The sequence below is a fragment of the Lutjanus erythropterus genome, chromosome 2 (genome assembly GCF_056507025.1).
Source record: "Lutjanus erythropterus isolate fLutEry1 chromosome 2, fLutEry1.hap2, whole genome shotgun sequence".
Classification (NCBI taxonomy): domain Eukaryota; kingdom Metazoa; phylum Chordata; class Actinopteri; order Lutjaniformes; family Lutjanidae; genus Lutjanus; species Lutjanus erythropterus.
The window spans coordinates 17,614,679-17,636,020 of NC_139318.1; the positions used below are offsets into that span (position 1 = coordinate 17,614,679).

Genomic DNA, 21,342 nt, shown 5'->3' on the forward strand with positions numbered 1-21,342 from the left:
TCCCATGGATATGTCCTAACACCACCGGAGCAGCTGCAGAGGCTCCCAAACTGGCCTTTCCTAACGACTCTTCCTACTGGCACAGGACTGGTGCTCGACCAAAAGCATCAACTCCGGCTAGATCTTGGGCTGATGTTGTTAGACCCACAGGCAAATCCAGCAGGCAATCAGTCAGGAGAGCCCCAATGCTCACCCCTCCACTCGAACTGTCTCTACAAAACAGGTACGATGCACTGGCTCCAAATGAAATGTGTGATAATACTAACTACACGAATCCCAGGGAAGCCAATCACACTCGTGGTATTAAGGCTATCCAAAATCCAAACAATAGCCCAAAAAACAATGCTAGACGAAGGGCCAGAAAAAACCTTGCTAACTCCACACCTGAGAAGCCAAGGGCAAAGAGAAATATCCTCAACCCCACATCTGATCAGCCAGACACCATCCTGATCGGGGACTCAATAACTAAGCATGTAAGAATGGCAAAGACTGAAAATCTAACAGTGTCTGGCACATCTGTCAGGGAGCTAACAGAGCTGTTGCCAGTGATCCTCTCTACACACCCAAGTAACATGAGGATCATTATCCACGCTGGGTCTTTTGATATTCTTCGAAGGAAAACTGGCTCTGAGACCCTAAAAAAGGATTTTTCCCTGCTCCTGGAGAAACTGACTGATTGTCAGTCACAAAATGTGTTCATTTCTGGCCCCATTCCAACTCTGGGGAAAGGAATTGAGTCTTTCACCAGACTCCTTGCCCTGAATACATGGTTGACATCGGCGTGCTTCACTCATGGGATAAAGTTTATTGACAATTTTAACATCTTTTGGAACTGTAAGGACCGCTTTCAGCGAGATGGGATTCATCCAAACATCACTGGATCCAGACTACTCGGGGCCAACCTACGTCATGCTCTTGGAAAGCCAAACCAAAACAAGAATGGACAGATAAGAGCCAAGGACAAACACGGGGCACAGAGACAGACAACCTGCATCTCTCCCCCTTCACCTGACCCTCTGCTCCACATCACCCAAGGCATTCAGAGGATGTCCCTGTCCCAGTCAAGGATTCAACAACCCCCCTCCTGCCCTCCACCACAACCACCACAGAGCCAGCGTCAATCCTCCCCACCACCACCGCAACCACCATGGAACCAGCATCAACCTTCCCCTCCTCCACCACGCTCACCAATCAAGCTCACCCTGAAGCTTAGTCAAACTGACAAACTCTTAAATAGCAGCCCCAGACCCAATCACCCAGCTGCTTGTCAGAGATGAGACAGACCCCATGCCGCTTCCTTAAACATACCGGCAATCTTAAATAGCCGGTGGCATGGTCAAACACATCTTGAGATTGAAAAGTATCAGCCAGAGGCGTCTCCAAGGTCTGTCATTCCTGTTTTGACTAGCATCAGGAAAAACAATGTGTATTCAAAACGCACAGCTATGTTACCTAATCTGATTCCAGTTATGCGTCAGCCACAGACTGTGTCAGATAACAGCATTAGTACACTAAACTTTGCTTTATTAAATATCAGGTCTCTGGCTGGCAAGTCACTATTAATTAATGATTTTATTATCAACAAAAACCTTGATTTTATGTTTTTAACTGAAACTTGGTTAAATGAAAACAATAGCGCAGCAGTTCTTATTGAAACAGCCCCCCCAAACTTCCATTTTATCAGCTCAGTTAGACAACTTAGGAAAGGAGGTGGAGTAGCCACTTTATTCAAGGATGTTTACCAGTGCAAACAGTTATCATATGGGAAGTTTGAGTCTTTTGAATATGTAGCACTGCAGTTGAGATCCTCCTGTCGAGCAGTATTAGTAACCATTTACAGGCCACCAAAATATAGTGCACACTTTGTTGATGACTTTTCTAGACTCTTGTCTGTTGTGTGTATTGATTTCAACTGTGTTGTTATAGTGGGTGATTTTAATATTCATATTGATAATCCCAAAGATGGCAGTGCAAAAGAACTTTTCTACATCCTGGACAACTTTGGACTTTCCCAGCATGTAACAGATCCAACACACAATAAGGGACATATTTTAGATCTAATTATTTCCAAAGGGCTCAACATTTCTGAGGTTGTGGTGACTGATGTTGCCTTTTCTGATCATTACTGTGTTTTCTTTAAAATGGCCATCTCCGCTAACACCAGTAAAACTACAACAGAGGTGATCAGAAAACGCTATATCAACGAAAACACCTGTACACTATTCACCCAGGATTTTACGCCTACACCAGCTCTGCCCTCAGTCTCTGTCGATGATCTGGTTCATAGTTTTAGCTCTAAAGCTATGAATATTATGGACACTGTTGCTCCTATGAAGGTCAAAGTTGTCTCTGGTAAGAAAAAAGCACCATGGAGGAATGCCACACTGATAAAAGCTCAAAAAAGAGAATGTAGAAAAGCAGAACGCAGGTGGCGAAAAAACAAACTCCAGGTTCATTATGACATCTATAAGGAAAGTCTGCGCATCTATAACTTGGAGCTAAAAAGGGCAAGGCAGTCCTTTTTCTCTGAGATTATCAACAAAAATAACAACAATGCACGGACCTTATTCACTGTTGTTGACAGACTGACAAACCCCTCAGCATCAGTCCCTCCTGAACTGCTGTCCACCAAGGGATGCAATGACTTTGCCTCTTTTCTTACAGACAAGATTTTAAAGATAAGACAGACAGTCCACACAGTGGCTATTTCACCTATTTCACCTGTGCCTCATAACACTGCTCCAGGTAATTTAGCACTTTTTCACCCCTTAGATTATGCAACTTTGACGGACACAGTCAGAAATCTTAGGTCCACTACCTGCTGCCTCGACACTCTGCCTACAAGCTTTTTTAAGGATGTTTTTAACTGCATAGCATCAGATATACTTCAGATAGTAAACAGTTCTCTTCAGTCAGGCCTTTTTCCAACGGCCCTGAAGACCGCAGTCATTAAACCTCTTTTAAAAAAGCCTAACCTGGATGCCTCAGTAATAAACAATTACAGGCCCATATCAAACCTACCTTTTTTAGGAAAGATAATTGAAAAGGTTGTTTTTCAGCAACTTAATGCCTTCTTGGTGCAAAACAATTTCTTTAATGTCTATCAGTCTGGATTTCGAGCACATCACAGCACTGAGACTGCACTTGTAAAAGTTCTGAATGACATTCATCTGAGCAGTGATGCATCAAAGATTTCAGTTCTGGTATTACTGGATCTCAGTGCTGCATTCGACACAGTCGACCATAAGACTCTGCTCGACAGACTTGAAAAGTGGGTGGGACTTTCTGGTACTGTGCTAAATTGGTTTAAATCTTATTTACAAGACAGGGATTTCTTTGTGTCACTTGGCAATTATGAATCTGTGCGAACAAAAATGACATGTGGAGTTCCTCAAGGGTCCATTCTTGGGCCTCTTCTCTTCAACATTTATATGCTCCCTCTTGCTCAGATTATGGAATATCACAACATCTCCTACCATACTTATGCAGATGACACACAACTCTATATTACAGTGTCACCAGATGACTACAGTCCCCTACATCTGTTAAATAAGTGCATTGATGAAATCAATACATGGATGTGCCAGAATTTCCTACAACTAAACACAGACAAAACTGAGATAGTTGTTTTTGGCCCTAAAGAACAAAGATCAAAAGTCAGTGCTCACCTTGAATCCATGACGCTAAAACCTAAAAATCAAGCCAGAAATCTTGGTGTCATTCTGGACTCAGACCTAAATTTCACCAGTCACATAAAGACAATTACTAAATCAGCCTACTACCACCTTAAAAACATAGCAAGAATTAAAGGATTTCTGTCTGGGGAAGATACAGAAAAACTTGTTCATGCTTTCATTTTCAGCAGGCTGGACTATTGTAACGGTGTCTTCACAGGTCTGAGTAAAAAATCAATCAGACAACTGCAGCTCGTCCAGAACGCTGCTGCCAGAATCCTCACCAACACCAAGAGAGTCGAGCACATTACACCAGTGCTTAAATCACTACACTGGCTTCCCGTGTGTCAAAGGATAGACTTTAAAATCTTGTTACTAGTTTACAAAGCACTAAATGGTCTCGGGCCTAAATATATCTCTGATTTGCTTATACGTTATGAAGCACCAAGACCCCTCAGATCATCTGGAACAGGTTTACTCAGTGTTCCCAGGATCAGAACCAAACAAGGTGAAGCAGCCTTTAGTTTCTGTGCTCCCCACCTGTGGAACAAACTTCCAGAACACCTGAGGTCAGCTGAAACTGTCGGTTTATTTAAATCAGGTCTTAAAACATTACTGTTTACTGCAGCCTACCAGTGAAGTGGATACGTTACATATTTTTAGGATAATCTGTAGCTATTGTTTTTATATTTGTCTGCTGTCGCTTTTGTTTTATGTTTGCTTCTCTCTTTATATGCATTTCTGTAATGTTTTAAACTATTTATTGTCCTGCTTTTAGCTTTTGTTTTTAATTATCTCAAATGCAATTTTAATGCTCTTTTATTGTTTCTAATTTAATGCATTTTCAAGTTCTGTAAAGCACCTTGAATTGCCTTGTGTATGAATGGTGCTATATAAATAAAATTGCCTTGCCTTGCCTTGCCTTGCCTTTAAGGAGCCATAAGTTAAAAAACCCCCCAAAAAAACTCAGGAACCACTGTGTTGTTTAGTCAGCAACAACAAGTCATTGTGGTGATGTCACTCTGTTCATCACTTACTTTGGTGAGTATAATATAACAGACATAAACACCAAAAATATGAAAACAAGAACCCAAGCTGTAATAAATTGGAATTATCATTTTAAGGGCGCACATTACTCACATCACATTACTTTCAGTCTAAAAGGAATGCTGTATAACCAGTGATTCATTGATTGCATTCAACATGCAAATGTGTGCCTGGAGGCAGAGGATGTCTATTGTAAATTATGCCCTCCACCCTTCACCTGGGCATGTTCATGCATCAACACATGTCTGTCATCTTAGTGAGCTGTCAGATGAACTCTGTGGGATAATCTAGCACTGCCTGCTTCTCATGGAGAAAACACAGCACACCAGCAGGCTGACATCCTCTCCATCTAACAACATACAAATCTTCTCTGTGCTGCAGCTAAACCAAGGCTAATGTCTGATGTTCTTTGTTTCTGACTGCTGTGTCCTGTTGTCACTATTACATCATTTTTATTCATTACCAATACTCGGAAAATAACATTCCCATATACCATCCTAAAACATTCACTTGCCTTTTTACCCAAAGCAACTCACAGCACTTCTGGTGCAGAAACAGAGCATCCACGTGACTCCCCCACTCTCTCAAACAGGCCAGTGCACAAGAGGACAAGTGAACCCTCAGAATAGGGTAATGGATAAAAGGATTTTTCTTCTTACTCCTGTTCCCTTTGGTGGGTAAAAGCTTTATCTATTTCCTCCCTTTGAACAACTACTTGACCTTTACCCGTCTCTGTTCACACCTGGCTGAACCTTGAAATTGTTCCAGGCCTCTCTTTTCTGTGACCCCTAAAAACTCAGGAGAAAGAGAGGCTCTGAATTGCGGAGGTCAGATAAAAGCTAGGCGAGTAACCTTGCTACTAGCTACAGCAAGTCTCATTTCTTCCAATCCCTCCATTTCCTGCACTCATTTTAAAACCTTTTTTCACATCCTCAATGCTTCTTCTTATCCATCCATAACTTCTTTTGACCATTTTTGCTCCCCATTCTTCCACCTCTTTCTGCTTTTCTCATTGCTTTTGTCTCGAGTTCATAAACACAGCTGTTATTACATGATTCCTAGCAGCTTCCCCGGTAACCCACTCCCCCGCCTCTGAACCTAACTCTGGCTGTCCAGTCTCGCATTTGGAGCCAAAACACACACCCAAAACTGACACACTCTCACACACAGATGCTAAGTGGGACCCCCAGGGGCTTGGCTGGTTCGCTGTCCACCAGAATGACTGTCCTGGCGGGGGTTTAAGGCCCCGCTGCTAACTGATTAGCTGCAGCCATGTTCGAATGTGGAGAATGTGTGCGCGGAAACAAGAATTTAGTACAGTTTAAGCCTCAATAATTCTCTCTGATTCCATATCAGAGGGAGAGGAATTCAAAACCAGAAAGAAAACAGACACAGAGACAGACAGACAGAGAAATGAGAGAATGCATTTGTGTAAGATCTCTGGCTTCCTCTTCTGCTAAGCCCCCAAAGCTCTGAAGGGGGATACAAACACACAGGAACACACATGCACACACACTTTTCTGGCTGTAAAAGAATCCAGCAAGGGACACAAAGAGAGGACAGGTTAGTGCGACAGGCTACAGCGATCACAACAACATGACCAGCTGTGTCTGAACAGCGCTTCAGACCGCAGATTCCTCAATTTGGAGAAAGAGGAATTTACCACATGAAAGGCGGAGGTAAGGGATAGGTAGCCTGCTGCCTCTGCCTTATCTAATGCTGCAGCTGTGAATGTGTGTGTGTGTGTGTGTGAGTGTGTGAGCGTTAGTGAAGCATTTTTCTATTCTCAAACAGCAGCAGTATTAAAATTGCTTCAAAAGTTGTGTGTGTCTGTGTGTGTATGTGTGTGTGTGACAGACAATTTTACCTTGAGGAACTTGTAAAGCAGGAAGGTGAACCAGTTGGTGAGCATCTTCTCAGCGACTGACTCCGTCCTGAAAGACAGAGATGAAGGGGAAGGATGAGGGTGAGAGGGAAATAATAGATGAAGAAAATAAGAGAGTGACAGTGATAAAAAAAAATTAGGCTAGAATTGGATTTTATTTTGAACATGTAAACACATATATATGTTTAAAAAAAAAACAAAAAAAAAACAAGAGACAACAAATAAACTTAATAGCAAACTTAGGGTTAAAAAATTTGAGGTTTTTCCTTAACCCATAACTGAAAATGCTAATAATTGATTAATCACTAAAAAGATACAACAATTGCAATTGCAATTTTAGTTAAACAATTCTGGTGGCACATTAGTTAATTCAAACATTGATTCATGAAGCACAAACAATTCAAACAAACAGAATAAACGGTCAAAAACGGCTCCATTTGACAAAACAATGTCGAGTGACTGACAAAGACTAACAAAGCAGACCAAACCAAACTGTGAGAAAACTTGAGAGCTCTGGAGAAATGGTATATAAAACATACTTTATCTGTAAATGAAATTTTAAGCGGTTAAATTCTTAACAATAATTAATCTATTCATGATTAACCATTACCATCCCTACAGCAAATGTTTCACAATATTAAGATTTCATGTCTGAACAGGAGTAGTATGAAATGAATGCTTATCAAGTCCTATCTCGCTTTTTTAATATTTCATCGATAAACTTTCTGTTAAGCATGAATATTCTAGCTTTTGCCCCAGTTTTCACCATAGACAAGTCATTCAAATTAAACAGAAGTAAACATTCATAACGCAGCAGGAGCAAATAATCAGAATAAAGCAAACAATACAAATCAAAATCAACCCAAATATCCTGTCCCCTGTCTTACTAGTGTTAGTTCCCCTCCCTGATCATACATCCCAGATGCTTTCAGTATGTTATTTCTAAACATTTATTTATGTTGAACATGTTTCATTCCGTTACAAATATTCCATAAAGTCACTCCTCTGGTTGTAATACACTGACTTTTACCATTAGTCCTCACTGATTAAATCATCCCAAACTGCACCCAGAAAAACCCCCCTTGTGGTTACAATCTGTAGGGGGGGGCATTTAAGACATGCTTGCACATCAAAGAGAACACGCAGCGTTATCAATGGTCGCACGGTTAGCCTTCAAACACTTGAGCCTTGCTCTCCTTTGCTCCCCCCCACCCTCACATGCAAACAAATTAACTCGGCAAAACAAACCCTTCCATATCTTTCATTGTTTCACCCCCTCCCCGCTCACGTTTCCCCCCTCCAAGCAAAGCCACTCGTCTTCATTAAAAATACAGCAATTAGTATAATTCGCTAACTTCTCTCGTTAATCACAAACCTGCCGTGTAATGAGGGGAACCTCCGCACGTGCACGCTCTCGAGCAGACACACGTGAACAACCAGCGAATGAAAACAAAGCAATTAAAAGGCATTCTAATTATGGACTTATTGTGTCTAATTTGTCAAACTGCTGAAAGGGAGACCAGCAGTGAGGGTACATGAGGAGAGAAAGCAGGAGGGCCAAAAAGAGATTACTTCAACCTCTCTCTGTCATCGTCATCCTTCCTTTTCACATTAGAGAGAAACTGCTAAATTATCCATCCCTCGTTTTCTCTTAGATGAATGGGGGATGCATTAAAGATAACTGGAGACTTCTGCTGGGTTACTGGGTTGTCTAACTGGGACACATTCCCCAAACTTCTAGTGAATATTCGTCTTTTTGTCATTAGCTAGGCACAAGGTGCAAAAAAAGGTGAACAAAGGTTTGTTCTGTTGAGAAATGACAGCACAGGAAGATATTTTCTTGTCAACTTTGTACAGAAAATCTTTTTTTTTTTTCATGACAATTGAGGAATAGTAAGAGAATAAAAGGAAAACACCGGAAACTAGGCCAATGTGCTGGTGAAACCAGTGAAGGCCTGTAGCGGGAGCGAGACGTGAACTCCTACGCTTCCGCAAGCCTCCCCGTTTGACTGTTGTTTGATGTATGTGGAGCAGTCTTTTTTTCATGGCTGTCAGCAAAATATGGCGGATGAAAGATGAGGCAACAGGGAGCGGAGGCATGGAGGCGAATACACCTGGACAGAACACGCTTTTGGGCATGTCAGGACATGATAGTGGGCGACTCGTAACATCATCTCATTCAGGTAAAACCACGTCCCAACCCAGTTTTCAATAGGATTCCTACACCTTTTCCAAAGTCAAATTTAAAAATCAAATTCAAGCACTTTTCAAACGTTTTCAAGGTTTTTCAGCACCTTACAGCTGTGACAAATACATAGTCAAAGTGATTTTTTCACTTCTTCATTACATTAAATCAGAAGTTACACATAAAATTATGTTTAGTGATATCATTCTATAGAGGGGTGACAAATTAAAAGAAAACATAGCAAAGTTTCAAAAATCGGCCAAAAAAAGCGATCTGCGATGGATTCAGCCCATCGTCAATAGACAATAGATTCGTCCAATCGAATCGAATCGTGGAATCGACCTCAGTAACTGGTACTGTTTAATTACTGTGAAATAGCACTGATCTGACTGCACTGATCTGTACAAATTCCTGGTTAAATATAATGGTGAGTTGAGTTTGAACTTTATTGAAGATGTTAAAATAATACAAACAAAATAAAAACAAGCTATAAAAAAGAAAAAAGACAAACAGGATCCTCAACAGCACATTGATGATAAATAATGAACATAAATAATATTGTTGTTCAATAGGGGTAAGAGGATGTTTAAAAAAACTTTTCTGGTCCTACCTCCTCTGTTCTTTACAATTTCTTTATCTCTTTTATCCCTTCTTTGTTGGCTGTAATATAGCAAATAAATACTGCTCTCTGAAGAAAGAAGTGTTGTCTGGTGTTTTATACAGTCAACAGGCAATGGATTTTAGTTAGAAATAAGTTGTGAGCAAAAGTATGCACCACACAGCCAGAAAAAGAACCTGTGGGCATAGTAGGAAGAGCAAATAGGAATTTAGATGGGGCAAGTAGATTTGAGAAAAAACAACAACAACTTAACATCAGACCACATAAAAATCCAAGTGTTTTCAAGGATTTACAGCACCTATACAAACTGTTTTGCTACAAGAAAAGGGGTTGATGCAACTATCCTGGCCACACATGCTGATATGATGTACAAATCACAACAAATGTACCCCACTGCAATAGCATTATTTTACCAAAGAGAATGGAAATCCACATGGGAGCAGAACATTAAGTCTCCTCCTGTGCTATTCTGTGTATATGTCTAAAATTAAAAAAGTCTAATGTCTATCTATTGCAGGAAAAAAGACCAAAACAGGGTGAACCATGTGTAATAATTGCCAAGCTTATTAACGCCAGCTCCCGAGGCTAGTGTAGTTAGCAGGGACAGCGTGTTGTGACCGTATGCCCCAAGAGGGGATTGGAAAAGGCTTCACACAGGCACACTGGCTGAGAGTCATTTATTTGATTAGATTTTTAATTAAATATCTCTCAGAGGAGAAGGAGGAGAGGAGAAAAAAACATAACTTTTTTATCATTTAATGTCTAATTCCAATTTATTTGGAGACAGGCCATTTCTCTAATTGTGTCTTTCCTTAAATATGTGTATCTTCTCCTGCCTGGCTGTCTGCAGCAGCCCATTTTTCCTCGTCTTTTCTCCCTCCGCCTATCTCCTCTCCCACCATATTGCACCTTTCTACCATCTTCTTCTCTCAGTCTCTCCACCCATATGTTTCTCCTTCCGTCAATTTGCCTCCAGCCCAGGTCTCCCTCCAGACATGTTGCCCTCTCTTCCTGTCAATCACCATTTGCCTGCCTCCCTCTGCTCCATCCACCTTTCTCACACCGACTGTCTCTTTCACCTCATATTCTTCTCCCTCTTCTCTCTCTATCCCTCACACCCTCCCTTGTAAATCCTCCTCTCTTCCCTCTACATCCCTCATACTTCTCCCCTTTCCATCTTCCTCACTGTGTGTGTGTGTGTGTATGTGTGTATGTGTGTGTGTGTGTGTGAGCAGTCTGTCTGACTGCAGCTCTGTTGGGAGTGTGTGTGTGTGCTCAGGGGTGTAATCCTCTCTGACAGGGACAGGGTTGAGAGATAGAGGCGAGGTAACGTCACACAGGCCTCTAAAAGCCACAGTCCCTGTCCGCTGCCTTCCTGGTCCGTAACTTAAGCTGCACGAGGAAAAACAAATCACTTGGCCGTCTCGCTGGGCATCATCCTCTATTTTCTATCATTTTCTGCTCTCTTCCTATTTTAGTACCACAATGAGTGTAACTATCTGTTTGGTTTTGGCATTACCACTGCCATGACAACAGGAGGGCAAGAGAAATAGGGAACAATTACAAGTAGCAAAACTTATTTGTTGTTGTTTTTCATTTTGGAAGGCTAAACGGTCAAGGTGCCCATATTCAGTAGGGTGCCTCGTCTCAAGGACGCCCTAAAGCGGTGAGGAGCGTGATAAACAAAGGGACGTAACCTCAAACTTGAACCCTCAGTGGGGAAACTTTCCGTGCACGTGTGACATGTTTTCGTACCTTCTAAGTAACAGCTTCGGGTGGTTCTTGCTCTCCAGGTTTTTGTCGATGAGGTCAGACAGGAGCTGTTTGAGGACGCCCGTGGCGTACTCCATCTCCCCCTGCAGTGCCGTCATGATGAGGGAGGCCACGTTGCCACGGTCTCGCATGGAGAAGGACCGCTGTGCCTCCAAGGTGCGGATGAAGGTCAGCAGGAAGTGCTTTTTGGTCAGCAGCTGGCCGAACAACGTCAGGGCCTTCTCCACGTTAGCGGGGACCTGGAGGGGAGGGGGATGGAGGTGATGATGAGGGAGGAGAGTGAGAAGAGAAGAGAGGGATGGAGGTAAAAAAGGTTGGACATGCAGAAGATAAAAATGAGAGGGAGGCATAAATGGAAGGAGGGAGTCAAAGCAGTGTAAAGGAAGCAGGGATTAAGGTGGAAGTGAAGAGGAATTGAGCAAAGGAAGAAAAAAAGGGAATTGAGTGCAAAAGTGAGGTAAGAGGTTGAGATCAGGATGAACAGGAGGATGTGGAGAAAATAATTGGTTGTGAGTTTTTGTTGAGAAATGGATTAATGAGTATGTGTGATAATAAGGAATATCAGATGAAGATACACTGACAAAAGAGCCACATGTACACAAACACGCAGATACACTTAATACATTTTTATTGGTAACAATTTATAATAAGGGCACACAAATTATCATGAATTCATGCGTGAAAAACCACAAAGTAATCCATGTACTACCTCATACACTACCTGGAATGTATAAGAATTAACAGTATCTCATGCATAACTTAACACAAGAGCAATATGTTGATTAATGCAATAAGTTTGGTATCTCAATCATCATGATTTCTGAGTTTTTAATTTAATGTTCATATCCTCTTAATAGGTAAGTATGCAGAAACTTGACCAGTTTTAAGAGTGTGGCAATCATGATTTACTAAGAGTTTCTTCTTCATAAATTCATCGTGCTTGTAATTCTTTGAATAAAGTGATGACCTGTGCGTCTTTAACACTAATGAATAACATATGATTAATGATGTCATCATTGCCTCTTCTTGCGTCCTGCCTCTTTCCACTTTGTGGTCCAACGACAGTTGAGCAAGCTTGGTCAACTTCCTCCTTTCAGGTTTCCTGTCTTAAACATGCTAAGTAATAGGCTTGTCTATGTTGAAGAGATGGTTAAAAAGATGTTGGTGGGAGACGTGTAAAAGTGACATATATTCACATCTTAAGTTAGCTAATGTTATCAAAATGCTAGCTAATCTACACCAAGCATTAGCTAGCTAGTTAGCTAGCATTTATCAAACATTAGCTAACTAGTTTTTGCTAACGTGATTTACAGGAAAAGGAGTTGATCAAGGTACCATGTTCGTTCAACTGCTATTAGGGTTAGGGTTAGGAGCAATTAGCAAAAATGTGCAGGACTAATTGATTTTGAATCAAAATTATAAGATAATTTGCAGTTGTGTTTTTTTCATGTATGAATTCATGATATTTCATAGACCCTTACCAGAAACTGTCACCTATTTATCTACATATTGTATCATACAGAGAAAATCAGCTTCCAGATGCATCCATAAAAGAAGGCTTTCAAAGATTGCACTCTTGTTTTACTGCTGTCCAAATACTCTCCCAGCTTTTCCCAGTACTCTCCTACTTCCGTCCTTCGCTCACTACCCACCATCACCACAGATTCCCTTCCTCTCTCATGCCTCCCCCTCTGAGGGAGAGCAGCGGAGATTTGAAGTGAGAATGTGAGCTTCATGCTGTAATAAGAAATTGATCTGCCTGCTAGCGCACTACTGTGGCCTGTGATTGCCTGGGCCATACAAATGAAAATCCAATGTCGCGCTACACAATCCCTTTGGAATACAGGTGATAGCACAGCCAGATACTGGATGTCTCCAGGCCCTCATCCCTGCAGCCGCCCACCTTACATGCGTGTCAGTGGGATGCGTTTCCATGTGATGTTATGTGTAAGAGTCTAATGTATACAGAGAAATGATGGAAGCATGTGTGCACGCTGCTTTACAGTGTCCGCGCAGCCGTGGCTCATGTGAGTGATAGAGTGTACCCTCTCGAGAAAGGAGCAGTAGTGGAGGAGAGAGTGTTTTATTGAATGTGTGAACATTGCTTTTTCAGGACCCTCAAACAGGCTCGGTCAGGTAGAGGCAATCTATCACTTGTAGCAAGACTTAGTGGAGCTCAGACATTGCTCACTCCCCAAAAAGAACCTTCTCTTCACTGTATTACATCAAACTGGAGCTTGCCCTGAGACTTACTCTCACACAAGTCATTTTGTCTTACTAGTTTGGGCTTGAAACATCTCTGAGTACGAAACTGTGAGAAGATGAAAGATGTTTGGTGGACATATTCAAATAGTCCACATCAAATCAGCCTCTAAAACTTCCAGTTTACATTTATTAACCACCAGTTGGGGTTTCAACATTGATCTCTACTTGAAAACTGAGTGATAAACAGCCTAAGACCCCTTTCCACCCTCTTTTCAACCAGCTAAAATGTGGTCACTACATCAACACAAACCACTAATCTGTTTAACATTTAGTTAATTTGTTCAGTTGTTGGCTGAAATAGAGACAATATTACTTAGTGTGAAGGTATTTCTCTAAAGTCATATTTCACTGATAGGTAAAATGTGGTCTACATGAAGACATCATTTCTGCACATTTTATGTTTCATATAAAAAAGTTGTAAATATGGGACTCTGTGGGATGTGTGCTGCCGAAAAGAAGCTTCCAGAATACTGCAATGTGAGAAATTCTGTATATTAATACAAAATAGTTGTACAGTTTCAACAACTCCAAAATATGCACTAGGACTAGGGAGAAGTTAGTCGTCAGGAATTTTTGCAAGAAGTGCTAGAAAGCTTTCAGGTCGAAAAGCTAAAGGAAGTCCGGTGATGTACTATAAAGGGTGGTGAATGAATAGATTAAATACAGGACTTTTAGCCAGGAGACTAAGGTTTGAGTCCTGTGTGATGCAGTTTTTTTTCTGGCTTTCAACAGAGAAATTTGGGTGTGGTTTCTGCATTAGCCTCCAAAGTAACAACAGGCTTTTAATTGCACTTCGTAAAGGATGAAAATTTTCACTTTCAATTTCATTTTAAATCCCAGTGAAAAATGATCTAAATGTGAACGCTCAATCAATGTCTTCAAACAGTTGGTGAAAAAACTCTCACTTTCTTTCTGTTACTGGGATTCTTCTCGAGTTTTTCTTTCCTCTGTCAGAAACGGTGTTAAAGTTCTGTGAGATTATCACTTATTTTGGTTTCAGTAAGGAGTTTAAATGTCAGCCTTCTAAATCCTAAACTGATCAAACCCTTGCAGAGATAGAACAAACTTTAAAAGAAATAACCCTTTCGCAGTTGTAGAAATTGGTTTGGAGAAGAAGAAAAAAACATCAAAAATGCAGGAGAAGATCAAAACAAAAAAATCTCCACTGGATTTATGTTTTTTCTTCCAGGCGTACTATTCTTCTAAACTTCCTGAATTCTAAAAAAAATACATTCCTTTTAACACACAGTTGATGAATTTGGTTCTTTTTTTCTTCACATTATCCACCAAAGTCCTTCCTTAAAATCCTGTCTTCAGACAGTTCATTTCTAATTATATACCTAACACACTCACAGAACAACTCTCATTCATTGGTTTGGTGTGTGTTTGTGTGTGTGGAGCGCTCTCTACTGACCCGTACCTCCATCTCCTTGAGCACAGGGTGGTCCTCTATCCCAGGAAAGAGGACCCTCATGGCGTAGGTGCGGTAGTCCAGGAAGGGGATTCCTGCTCCGTCCAGCTCCTGGGTGAGCTCATGGATGTCCGTCTGCAGCTCGGCAAAGGCTACACAAAGGACAGGAGAATGGTTTTGATATATTCAGTATACCCTGAAGAATGTCTTACTGTAAATTTCAAGTGATATACAGATTTCTGAGGATTAAAAACAGTGCAGGTGAGGTATTATCTCGGAAGATTGGTGTATTTAGAGGGAACGATGTAGGCAGAAACATTATTTTATGTAATCAACTGGTTTACACAAGTAGTAAAGAAGCATTAATTTGAATGTAAAAGCAGGGAATTCTTACTTCAAAGGTGATCATTACCAGCCAAAATTCTCAAAGCCAAATATGGCTCTCTTCAAGCCAAGCAATCTAATGCTGCCATGATCTGTTTATTTGTTTGTATTACTGCGTGACTTCAGTGAATCCAAACTATCCTTTTAAAGTCACAGAATAACACTAACCAACTAACAGATCGAGGCAGCCGTAGTCAGGAACCTTGTGTTCTACAAAAGTTAAGTGTTTGATTTAGCCTGTGGAGTTGGGTTATTGTAGAGAGTGTGATATTTGGGTTATATAACAGTGGTTATATACTATCTATCTATCTATGTATCTATCTGTCTATCTATAGAATATAGAATGCAAAGAGCTGAAGAATGCAAACCTCTTGCACTTTCAGAAGCAGGATGTTTTAAAGAAGAAGCAACACACACAGGTGAACTTAAGGAAAAGATGGAGGCGTGTGGAGGAGTAACTGTGAAAAGCAGCACTGTGCATTCACTCTGTGCTGCTGAGAGAAAGATGGAGGGAAGACAGAGAAGTAGGTAGGATAGAGGAGGAAAAGTGTTGTGGTACTGAGTGGCTGGAGGCTAGTTCAGGATGGAATTGCACACAGGAACATGAGCCTGTGAGTACACACATATTACATGCTGCCACCTCACAGCGCTCCAGCTGCAGCGTCACACACGCACTTTTCGTGTCTTGCCCCACAGCTGAACACATAACCTAGTGCTCAGATGATTTATGTGAGTGCATGTGTCAATGTTTTTACACATTTTCCATTCCCAGTGAGTGTGTGTTCTGACCCCATTCTGTATACTCCAGCGGCTTCACAAGTTCACATCTAGAGGGAACAAATGGGATCAAACCTGTTCTCTCACTCACATCCCATACAATAGTGCATATAGCTAATGCTTTTGTTGTACTTCCTTGATTCTGCAGTATTTTATAATGATAAAACTCCCTAGAGGAGGAAATATAAAGCTATACAGTTCCATTAACTCCAATGTGTGTGTGTGCCCTATAGCATCATCCAAAATACACCAACACATGGATACACAACCCAAACAAATAACGAGCCAAAGCCCAGACTAACAGATGGCTTGTGTCACCCTATCCCTCTCTTCCTATCTTTCTTTTTCTCCCTCTTTCTTCTCTTCAAAGTGACATCTTAGAGGTCACCTCTCCCTCCCCTATGGAGGTCTCTCCTCTGCTACATCCCTCCATCTTTCTGTTTTCTCCCCTCATGCCATCCATCTCTTTCTGCATCTCTAATCGGCCTCTTTTTCTCCACCCTACCCTGTCTCTCCTCTCCATTTCTTTTCTTTCATCTATCTTTAAAGTCAATATTTTTGCATGCCCGCAACATTTCTGTTGTCTCTTGGCCAGGACTTTCTTGGGAAAAAAAATCCACTTCCCTTCTTTTCATTCTACATTGTCCTCTTATTCTGCAACCAAATATTTATCCAGCATTATCTCTTTATCTCCCAATATCCTCACATCAAACTTCCTTCTCCCACTAGTACTACCCACATCCCTTACCATTTTTCCTCTCTCTAATAATCCTCCCATCAATCTCTTCCTCAGTGTCCACCTCCCCTCCTCCCTTTCTCCTCTCACAAGTTGTCCGCCTTATTTATCTCCCTTGCACCGTCCCCTCTCCCTCCATCCATCCTGTTGTCGTCTTCCAGACAGTGGTGACAGCGGGGGACAGACAGGGTCGGGACACCTGGACTCACGGCCACACACCTCCAGCCAATCATTGTTTGACCTGCCGTGTGAGTTTACGTGTGTGTGTATGTGTCTGCACGTGGGATTGCACGTGTCATTGCAAAAGAGCAGGACATGAGGACTTGAGTGTCAGGGGGAGTGACAGCTGGAAAAAAACAAAGTCATCCCCCTTAGCAGATGACTGGCTCAGTTAACATCAGTAAACTGTGTCAATCTCATGCATGCTTGACACAAGTTTTGTATGAGTTAACAAGCTACCTAGTGGGAGAAAGACGATGTCACCATTTTTAATCATGTCTACAGAGCTCTTCTTGGTCAGCTGTTTGTCCACCTGGAGGCAGCAATTTAGAGGTCTGGAACCAGGCTACATTTATCATACAAGGATGGTCTCACAAAATGACAAGTTGCATTATGGTAAGAGTAGGATGTGGGCTTTTTGAAGCTCGACCCACAACAGAGTCGGGATGTATTGTCTGGTTAATTTTAAACATCCTTTCAAAGTCTATATCCCCTCTTTATTGACATGCAGTGTTATTGTCTGTCGGCTGCCCTGAACACCATTTTTGGGGCCTCAAACTTGCAGTCATTATTTACTTATGAATATGATATTAATGAGAGATGAGGACAGGAGGAGAGACGTCAGCCACTGTATATTTCATCAGCGCCTCCAAAATCTCAAAAGCCAATTTGACAAGCAAGCGAGTGTGGACCATAGGGAGGGTCAAGCTTGCGCTCGTCACCGCCCTGTGCTTGCAGGACTGTCTTTGTGCATGCAGAGTGGAAATGTTCCCTTGTGGGGCTGCTTTTCTGCTTGCGGATACCATTCTGTGTGCTTGTATCACGTGCATGCACCTGATTTCTATGCCTGTGTGGGTTTTGAGAGTAATCCTGCATTCATGTGGTGTTAGAAAATTAGGAAAAATGAGTTCCCAACTGGGAAAAATCATGTGAATGTCCCCTTGGAAGTCAGAACAATTTGGAATGTCGATTAACATCATATAGGTACGGAGCCCCTCTGGTGACATTGGATGAAAAAAAAATAATGCGTGGCCACGCATTACTATCTCGTGGCCACGCATTATTATCTCGTGGCCACGAGATAGTAGTGCGTGGCCACGCATTATTTTTTTTTTCATCCAATGTCACCATAGGGGCTCCTAATCTCTCGCTAAGAATTACTCCATGCCTTGCCACAAGTGACTGAAGTATGTCATTGTAATTCATTCCTATATTAAAATAAAATGAAATTAAATCAAACTTGTCCATGATAAATCCAACAGTCTGCATGGGATGGCTACAATAACTATCTCGTGACCACGCATTACTATCTCGCGACCACGCATTAATTATCTCGTGGCCGCGCATTAACTATCTTGTGGCCACGCGTTATTATCTCGTGGCCACGAGATAGTAATGTGTGGCCACGCATTACTATCTCGTGGCCACGAGATACTAATACGTGGCCACGCATTATTTTTTTTTTTTTCATCTAATGTCACCAGAGGGGCTCCGTATATAGGCATGAACACAGCGGAAAAGTAATGTTTGGTTGATAACTCATGAATTACGTCATTTTTTGTTCACATGTAATTTGTAATATGTTATTAGGTTGTAAATGTCAGTTGCTGTCCACACAGGGTGAACTAGATTAGTTAGAAAAGTTAATTTTATAGCATTTGCCCTGATAACAAGGCAGGTACAAACAGATTAGGCATGTAACATATCCTACCCGTCTACTACCTAGAGTAAACTTATGTTATAGTTATATTTGGGGTTTAACTAAAGCAGTGCAACAAGTGCAGTGATCTCTAAAACAAATGTATTCTGATGATCATGGTTATCAGTATTCTCCTTCTCTTTCTCCCCATCTGCTTCTCTCTCTCCTGCCAGACAAACCAGTAACAGCATCAGTAGGCTCTCACTGGATCCACGCTGTCTCCTGCCAAATGAATATATGCTAATGTACTGGTGTGTAAGTCTCTCTCCCCTCCATCTCTCCCCCTGCTTCAGCCGGTGCCAAAACCCCTCCTTCCTTACTATCCCTCACTTTCCCACCTCTGTGCCCCATGTCTATCTAACCTCCATCTTTGCCTCCCGCTCTCAGTGTGGATGGTAGCGAGGCCAGCCAGGCGGCTCTCTCATGGGGTGGAGAGCCAACATCTGGTGGCTGGCTCAGATCAAAGTACTCCTCTGGAAACACACCAACACCCACACATGCACACACACACACACACACACACACACACACACACACACACACACACACACACACAACGCTGCCACCTAACAGCAGGGGGACAGTTGGCACTGAGAGGGAGGGAGAAATAGAGAGCAAAGGAGGAAGCAGAGAGAGAAATGGATAGGACTATTGAATGGGAGCTGTGCAGCATTTGAGGTAAGCTGCAGCGAGGGAGAGATTTACAGAAAGTTATTCGGGGACAGGGGAGTTATTTGGGGAGAAAGATGCAGAGAGCCAAGTGGGGAGAAAGATGAAAAGAAACCACAAGAAAACAAGCAGTATGAAAGTAACTTCTTCTCACTCTTGTCATGGCCAGATTTTGTCCAAACTCACCTTCCTTGCACTCAAGGGCCACCCTTGACTCAAGGTTGTCCATCTGCAGCTGCAGGCGCTTGAGGGTGCGGTCGGCATCTCGTGACTTCCGCTTATAAGCAATCAGCACCACGATGATGACCAGCAGGAGCAGGCCGCCACCTCCTCCAATACCGATGATGGCAGGCAGGGTAAGCAGGCTGTCTGAGTAGATCTGCAAGGTCCCTGGCGAGTATTCAAAACCCCCAACACGCACCTAGTAGACAGACAAAAACAAAAATGTTATACTCTCTAGCTTGTTTAGCAGGTGAATGAGAGACAGATCATTTGAAATGGGGTTGTATGAGGAACTTATTGATAGTTAGCGTATTAGCTACAGTTGATGCCATTCAGAGAACAGAGACGAGTAACAGCACAGAAGCTAAACAATGAACTGATGTGATCTGAGTCAGCAGCACAAGTTATTTTAGCCACTTGTGAGTTGGATATTTTAAGGGGTTAGTTTAGATTCACAGAAGTCACACAATAGCATAAACAAACTAAGAGATCAAAGGAGGGATAGAACAGCAACTTCTGTGTTTTGCGAAGTAAATTCACTGATTTTGCCTACAGAGTTTGGTTGGGTGGGTGTGGAGACAGCAGTATTTCACTTATTTAAGGGTGGGTTCCTCTCAGAAAGGCTGGCTGATGTTAAAGTGAGGCAATGAAAATATCCTTAATATAGCTTACACTTAAACTAGTATTGATTTATTAGATGGACCTTTTTTAGGTGGCTAAAACACATTTTGCTGCTGACCCTGTCCACAGAAGCACATTACTTAGCCTCCATGCTGGTACTCCTCTCTGCTTCTCCAAACTGGAGGCATGCTGATCTCCATCTACTGTGACTAATACAATCAATGAGTATCTCATACAAAATCACTTCAAATAATCTGAATAATCCCTATAATAATCATCATCACCTGCAAGAGCTACCGTTCCAGATGATGATAATTTGTAGTTGTAGTGAGTACACCTGCTGCAACAATATTAAATCCAGCATAATGCTAAAAAAATTATGCAAGGTGCCAATGTTAAAATCCCATATTGCATTTATAGCAGCACACCAAGCTTCAAGCCAAAACTCTACCCCAAACCCTTATATCTGGGTTGGGGGAGGCATCATCTGTGCCCCGAGGCTATATTTGGAACCAGTGAAATACATACATGTATACACAGTCACACACACACACACAACTTTTAACCATATCACATCAAAACAGTTCTGGCTTGCAGAACATGTAAATAAAAAACCTGCTAAGATATACCCCCCCCCCCCATCTTCTTCTTTCCTTTTATACCATCTTCAACTGGCTTACGTCTATGAAATACCAAATGCAGGAGGGTAAAAATAGACGCAGACCTCTCACGCCCACTAGCCATTTTTTGGTCTCTATTGAATATCAATACTGTTCAAATCCCAAGGAGGATGCCAGCCAAACGAGACCAATCAAAAGCCTCTAAGACATAAATACAGTCGCAAACACTGCCAACGGTATAAGAGACAGGGTGTGTGTGTTTTTAAGCATGCAGCTATATGAATGGGGGAGGAGAAATGTGGAGTAATTGAAGTGATTTAGGTCTGATGGATGGGGAGAAAAGAATGAGATGAATGAATGAAAAGGCAGGAAGAAGAGGGGATGAATAGCACAACGGAAACTGCAGAGAGAACAGGAGGTATAGATGAAGACAGGCTGAGAGGCTGAAAGAAATGTGAAAGCCAGATGCTCCAGAGGTGGTGAGACAAAAATTTGAGCGGGATGGTGAAATAGCAGGTACTTATGATAGAAATATG

General features: G+C 41.8%; 1 protein-coding gene across 4 annotated transcripts in view; it reads right to left on the reverse strand.

Moving 5' to 3' along the window:
• plxna1b (plexin A1b) overlaps nucleotides 1-21,342 on the reverse strand; it is a 255,750-nt gene that overhangs the window by 15,081 nt on the left and 219,327 nt on the right. For 2 of the 4 annotated variants that reach the window (XM_084730314.1, XM_084730297.1), the window contains exons 20-23: nucleotides 19,530-19,764; nucleotides 14,869-15,011; nucleotides 11,166-11,422; nucleotides 6,589-6,655 (exon numbers count right to left, since the gene is read on the reverse strand). In XM_084730314.1, coding sequence (XP_084586440.1) covers nucleotides 6,589-6,655; nucleotides 11,166-11,422; nucleotides 14,869-15,011; nucleotides 19,530-19,764 — 702 coding nt within the window. Of the gene's footprint in view, nucleotides 1-6,588; nucleotides 6,656-11,165; nucleotides 11,423-14,862; nucleotides 15,012-19,529; nucleotides 19,765-21,342 lie in introns of all 4 variants that reach the window. The other 2 variants (XM_084730306.1, XM_084730289.1) reach the window with 1 other exon arrangement.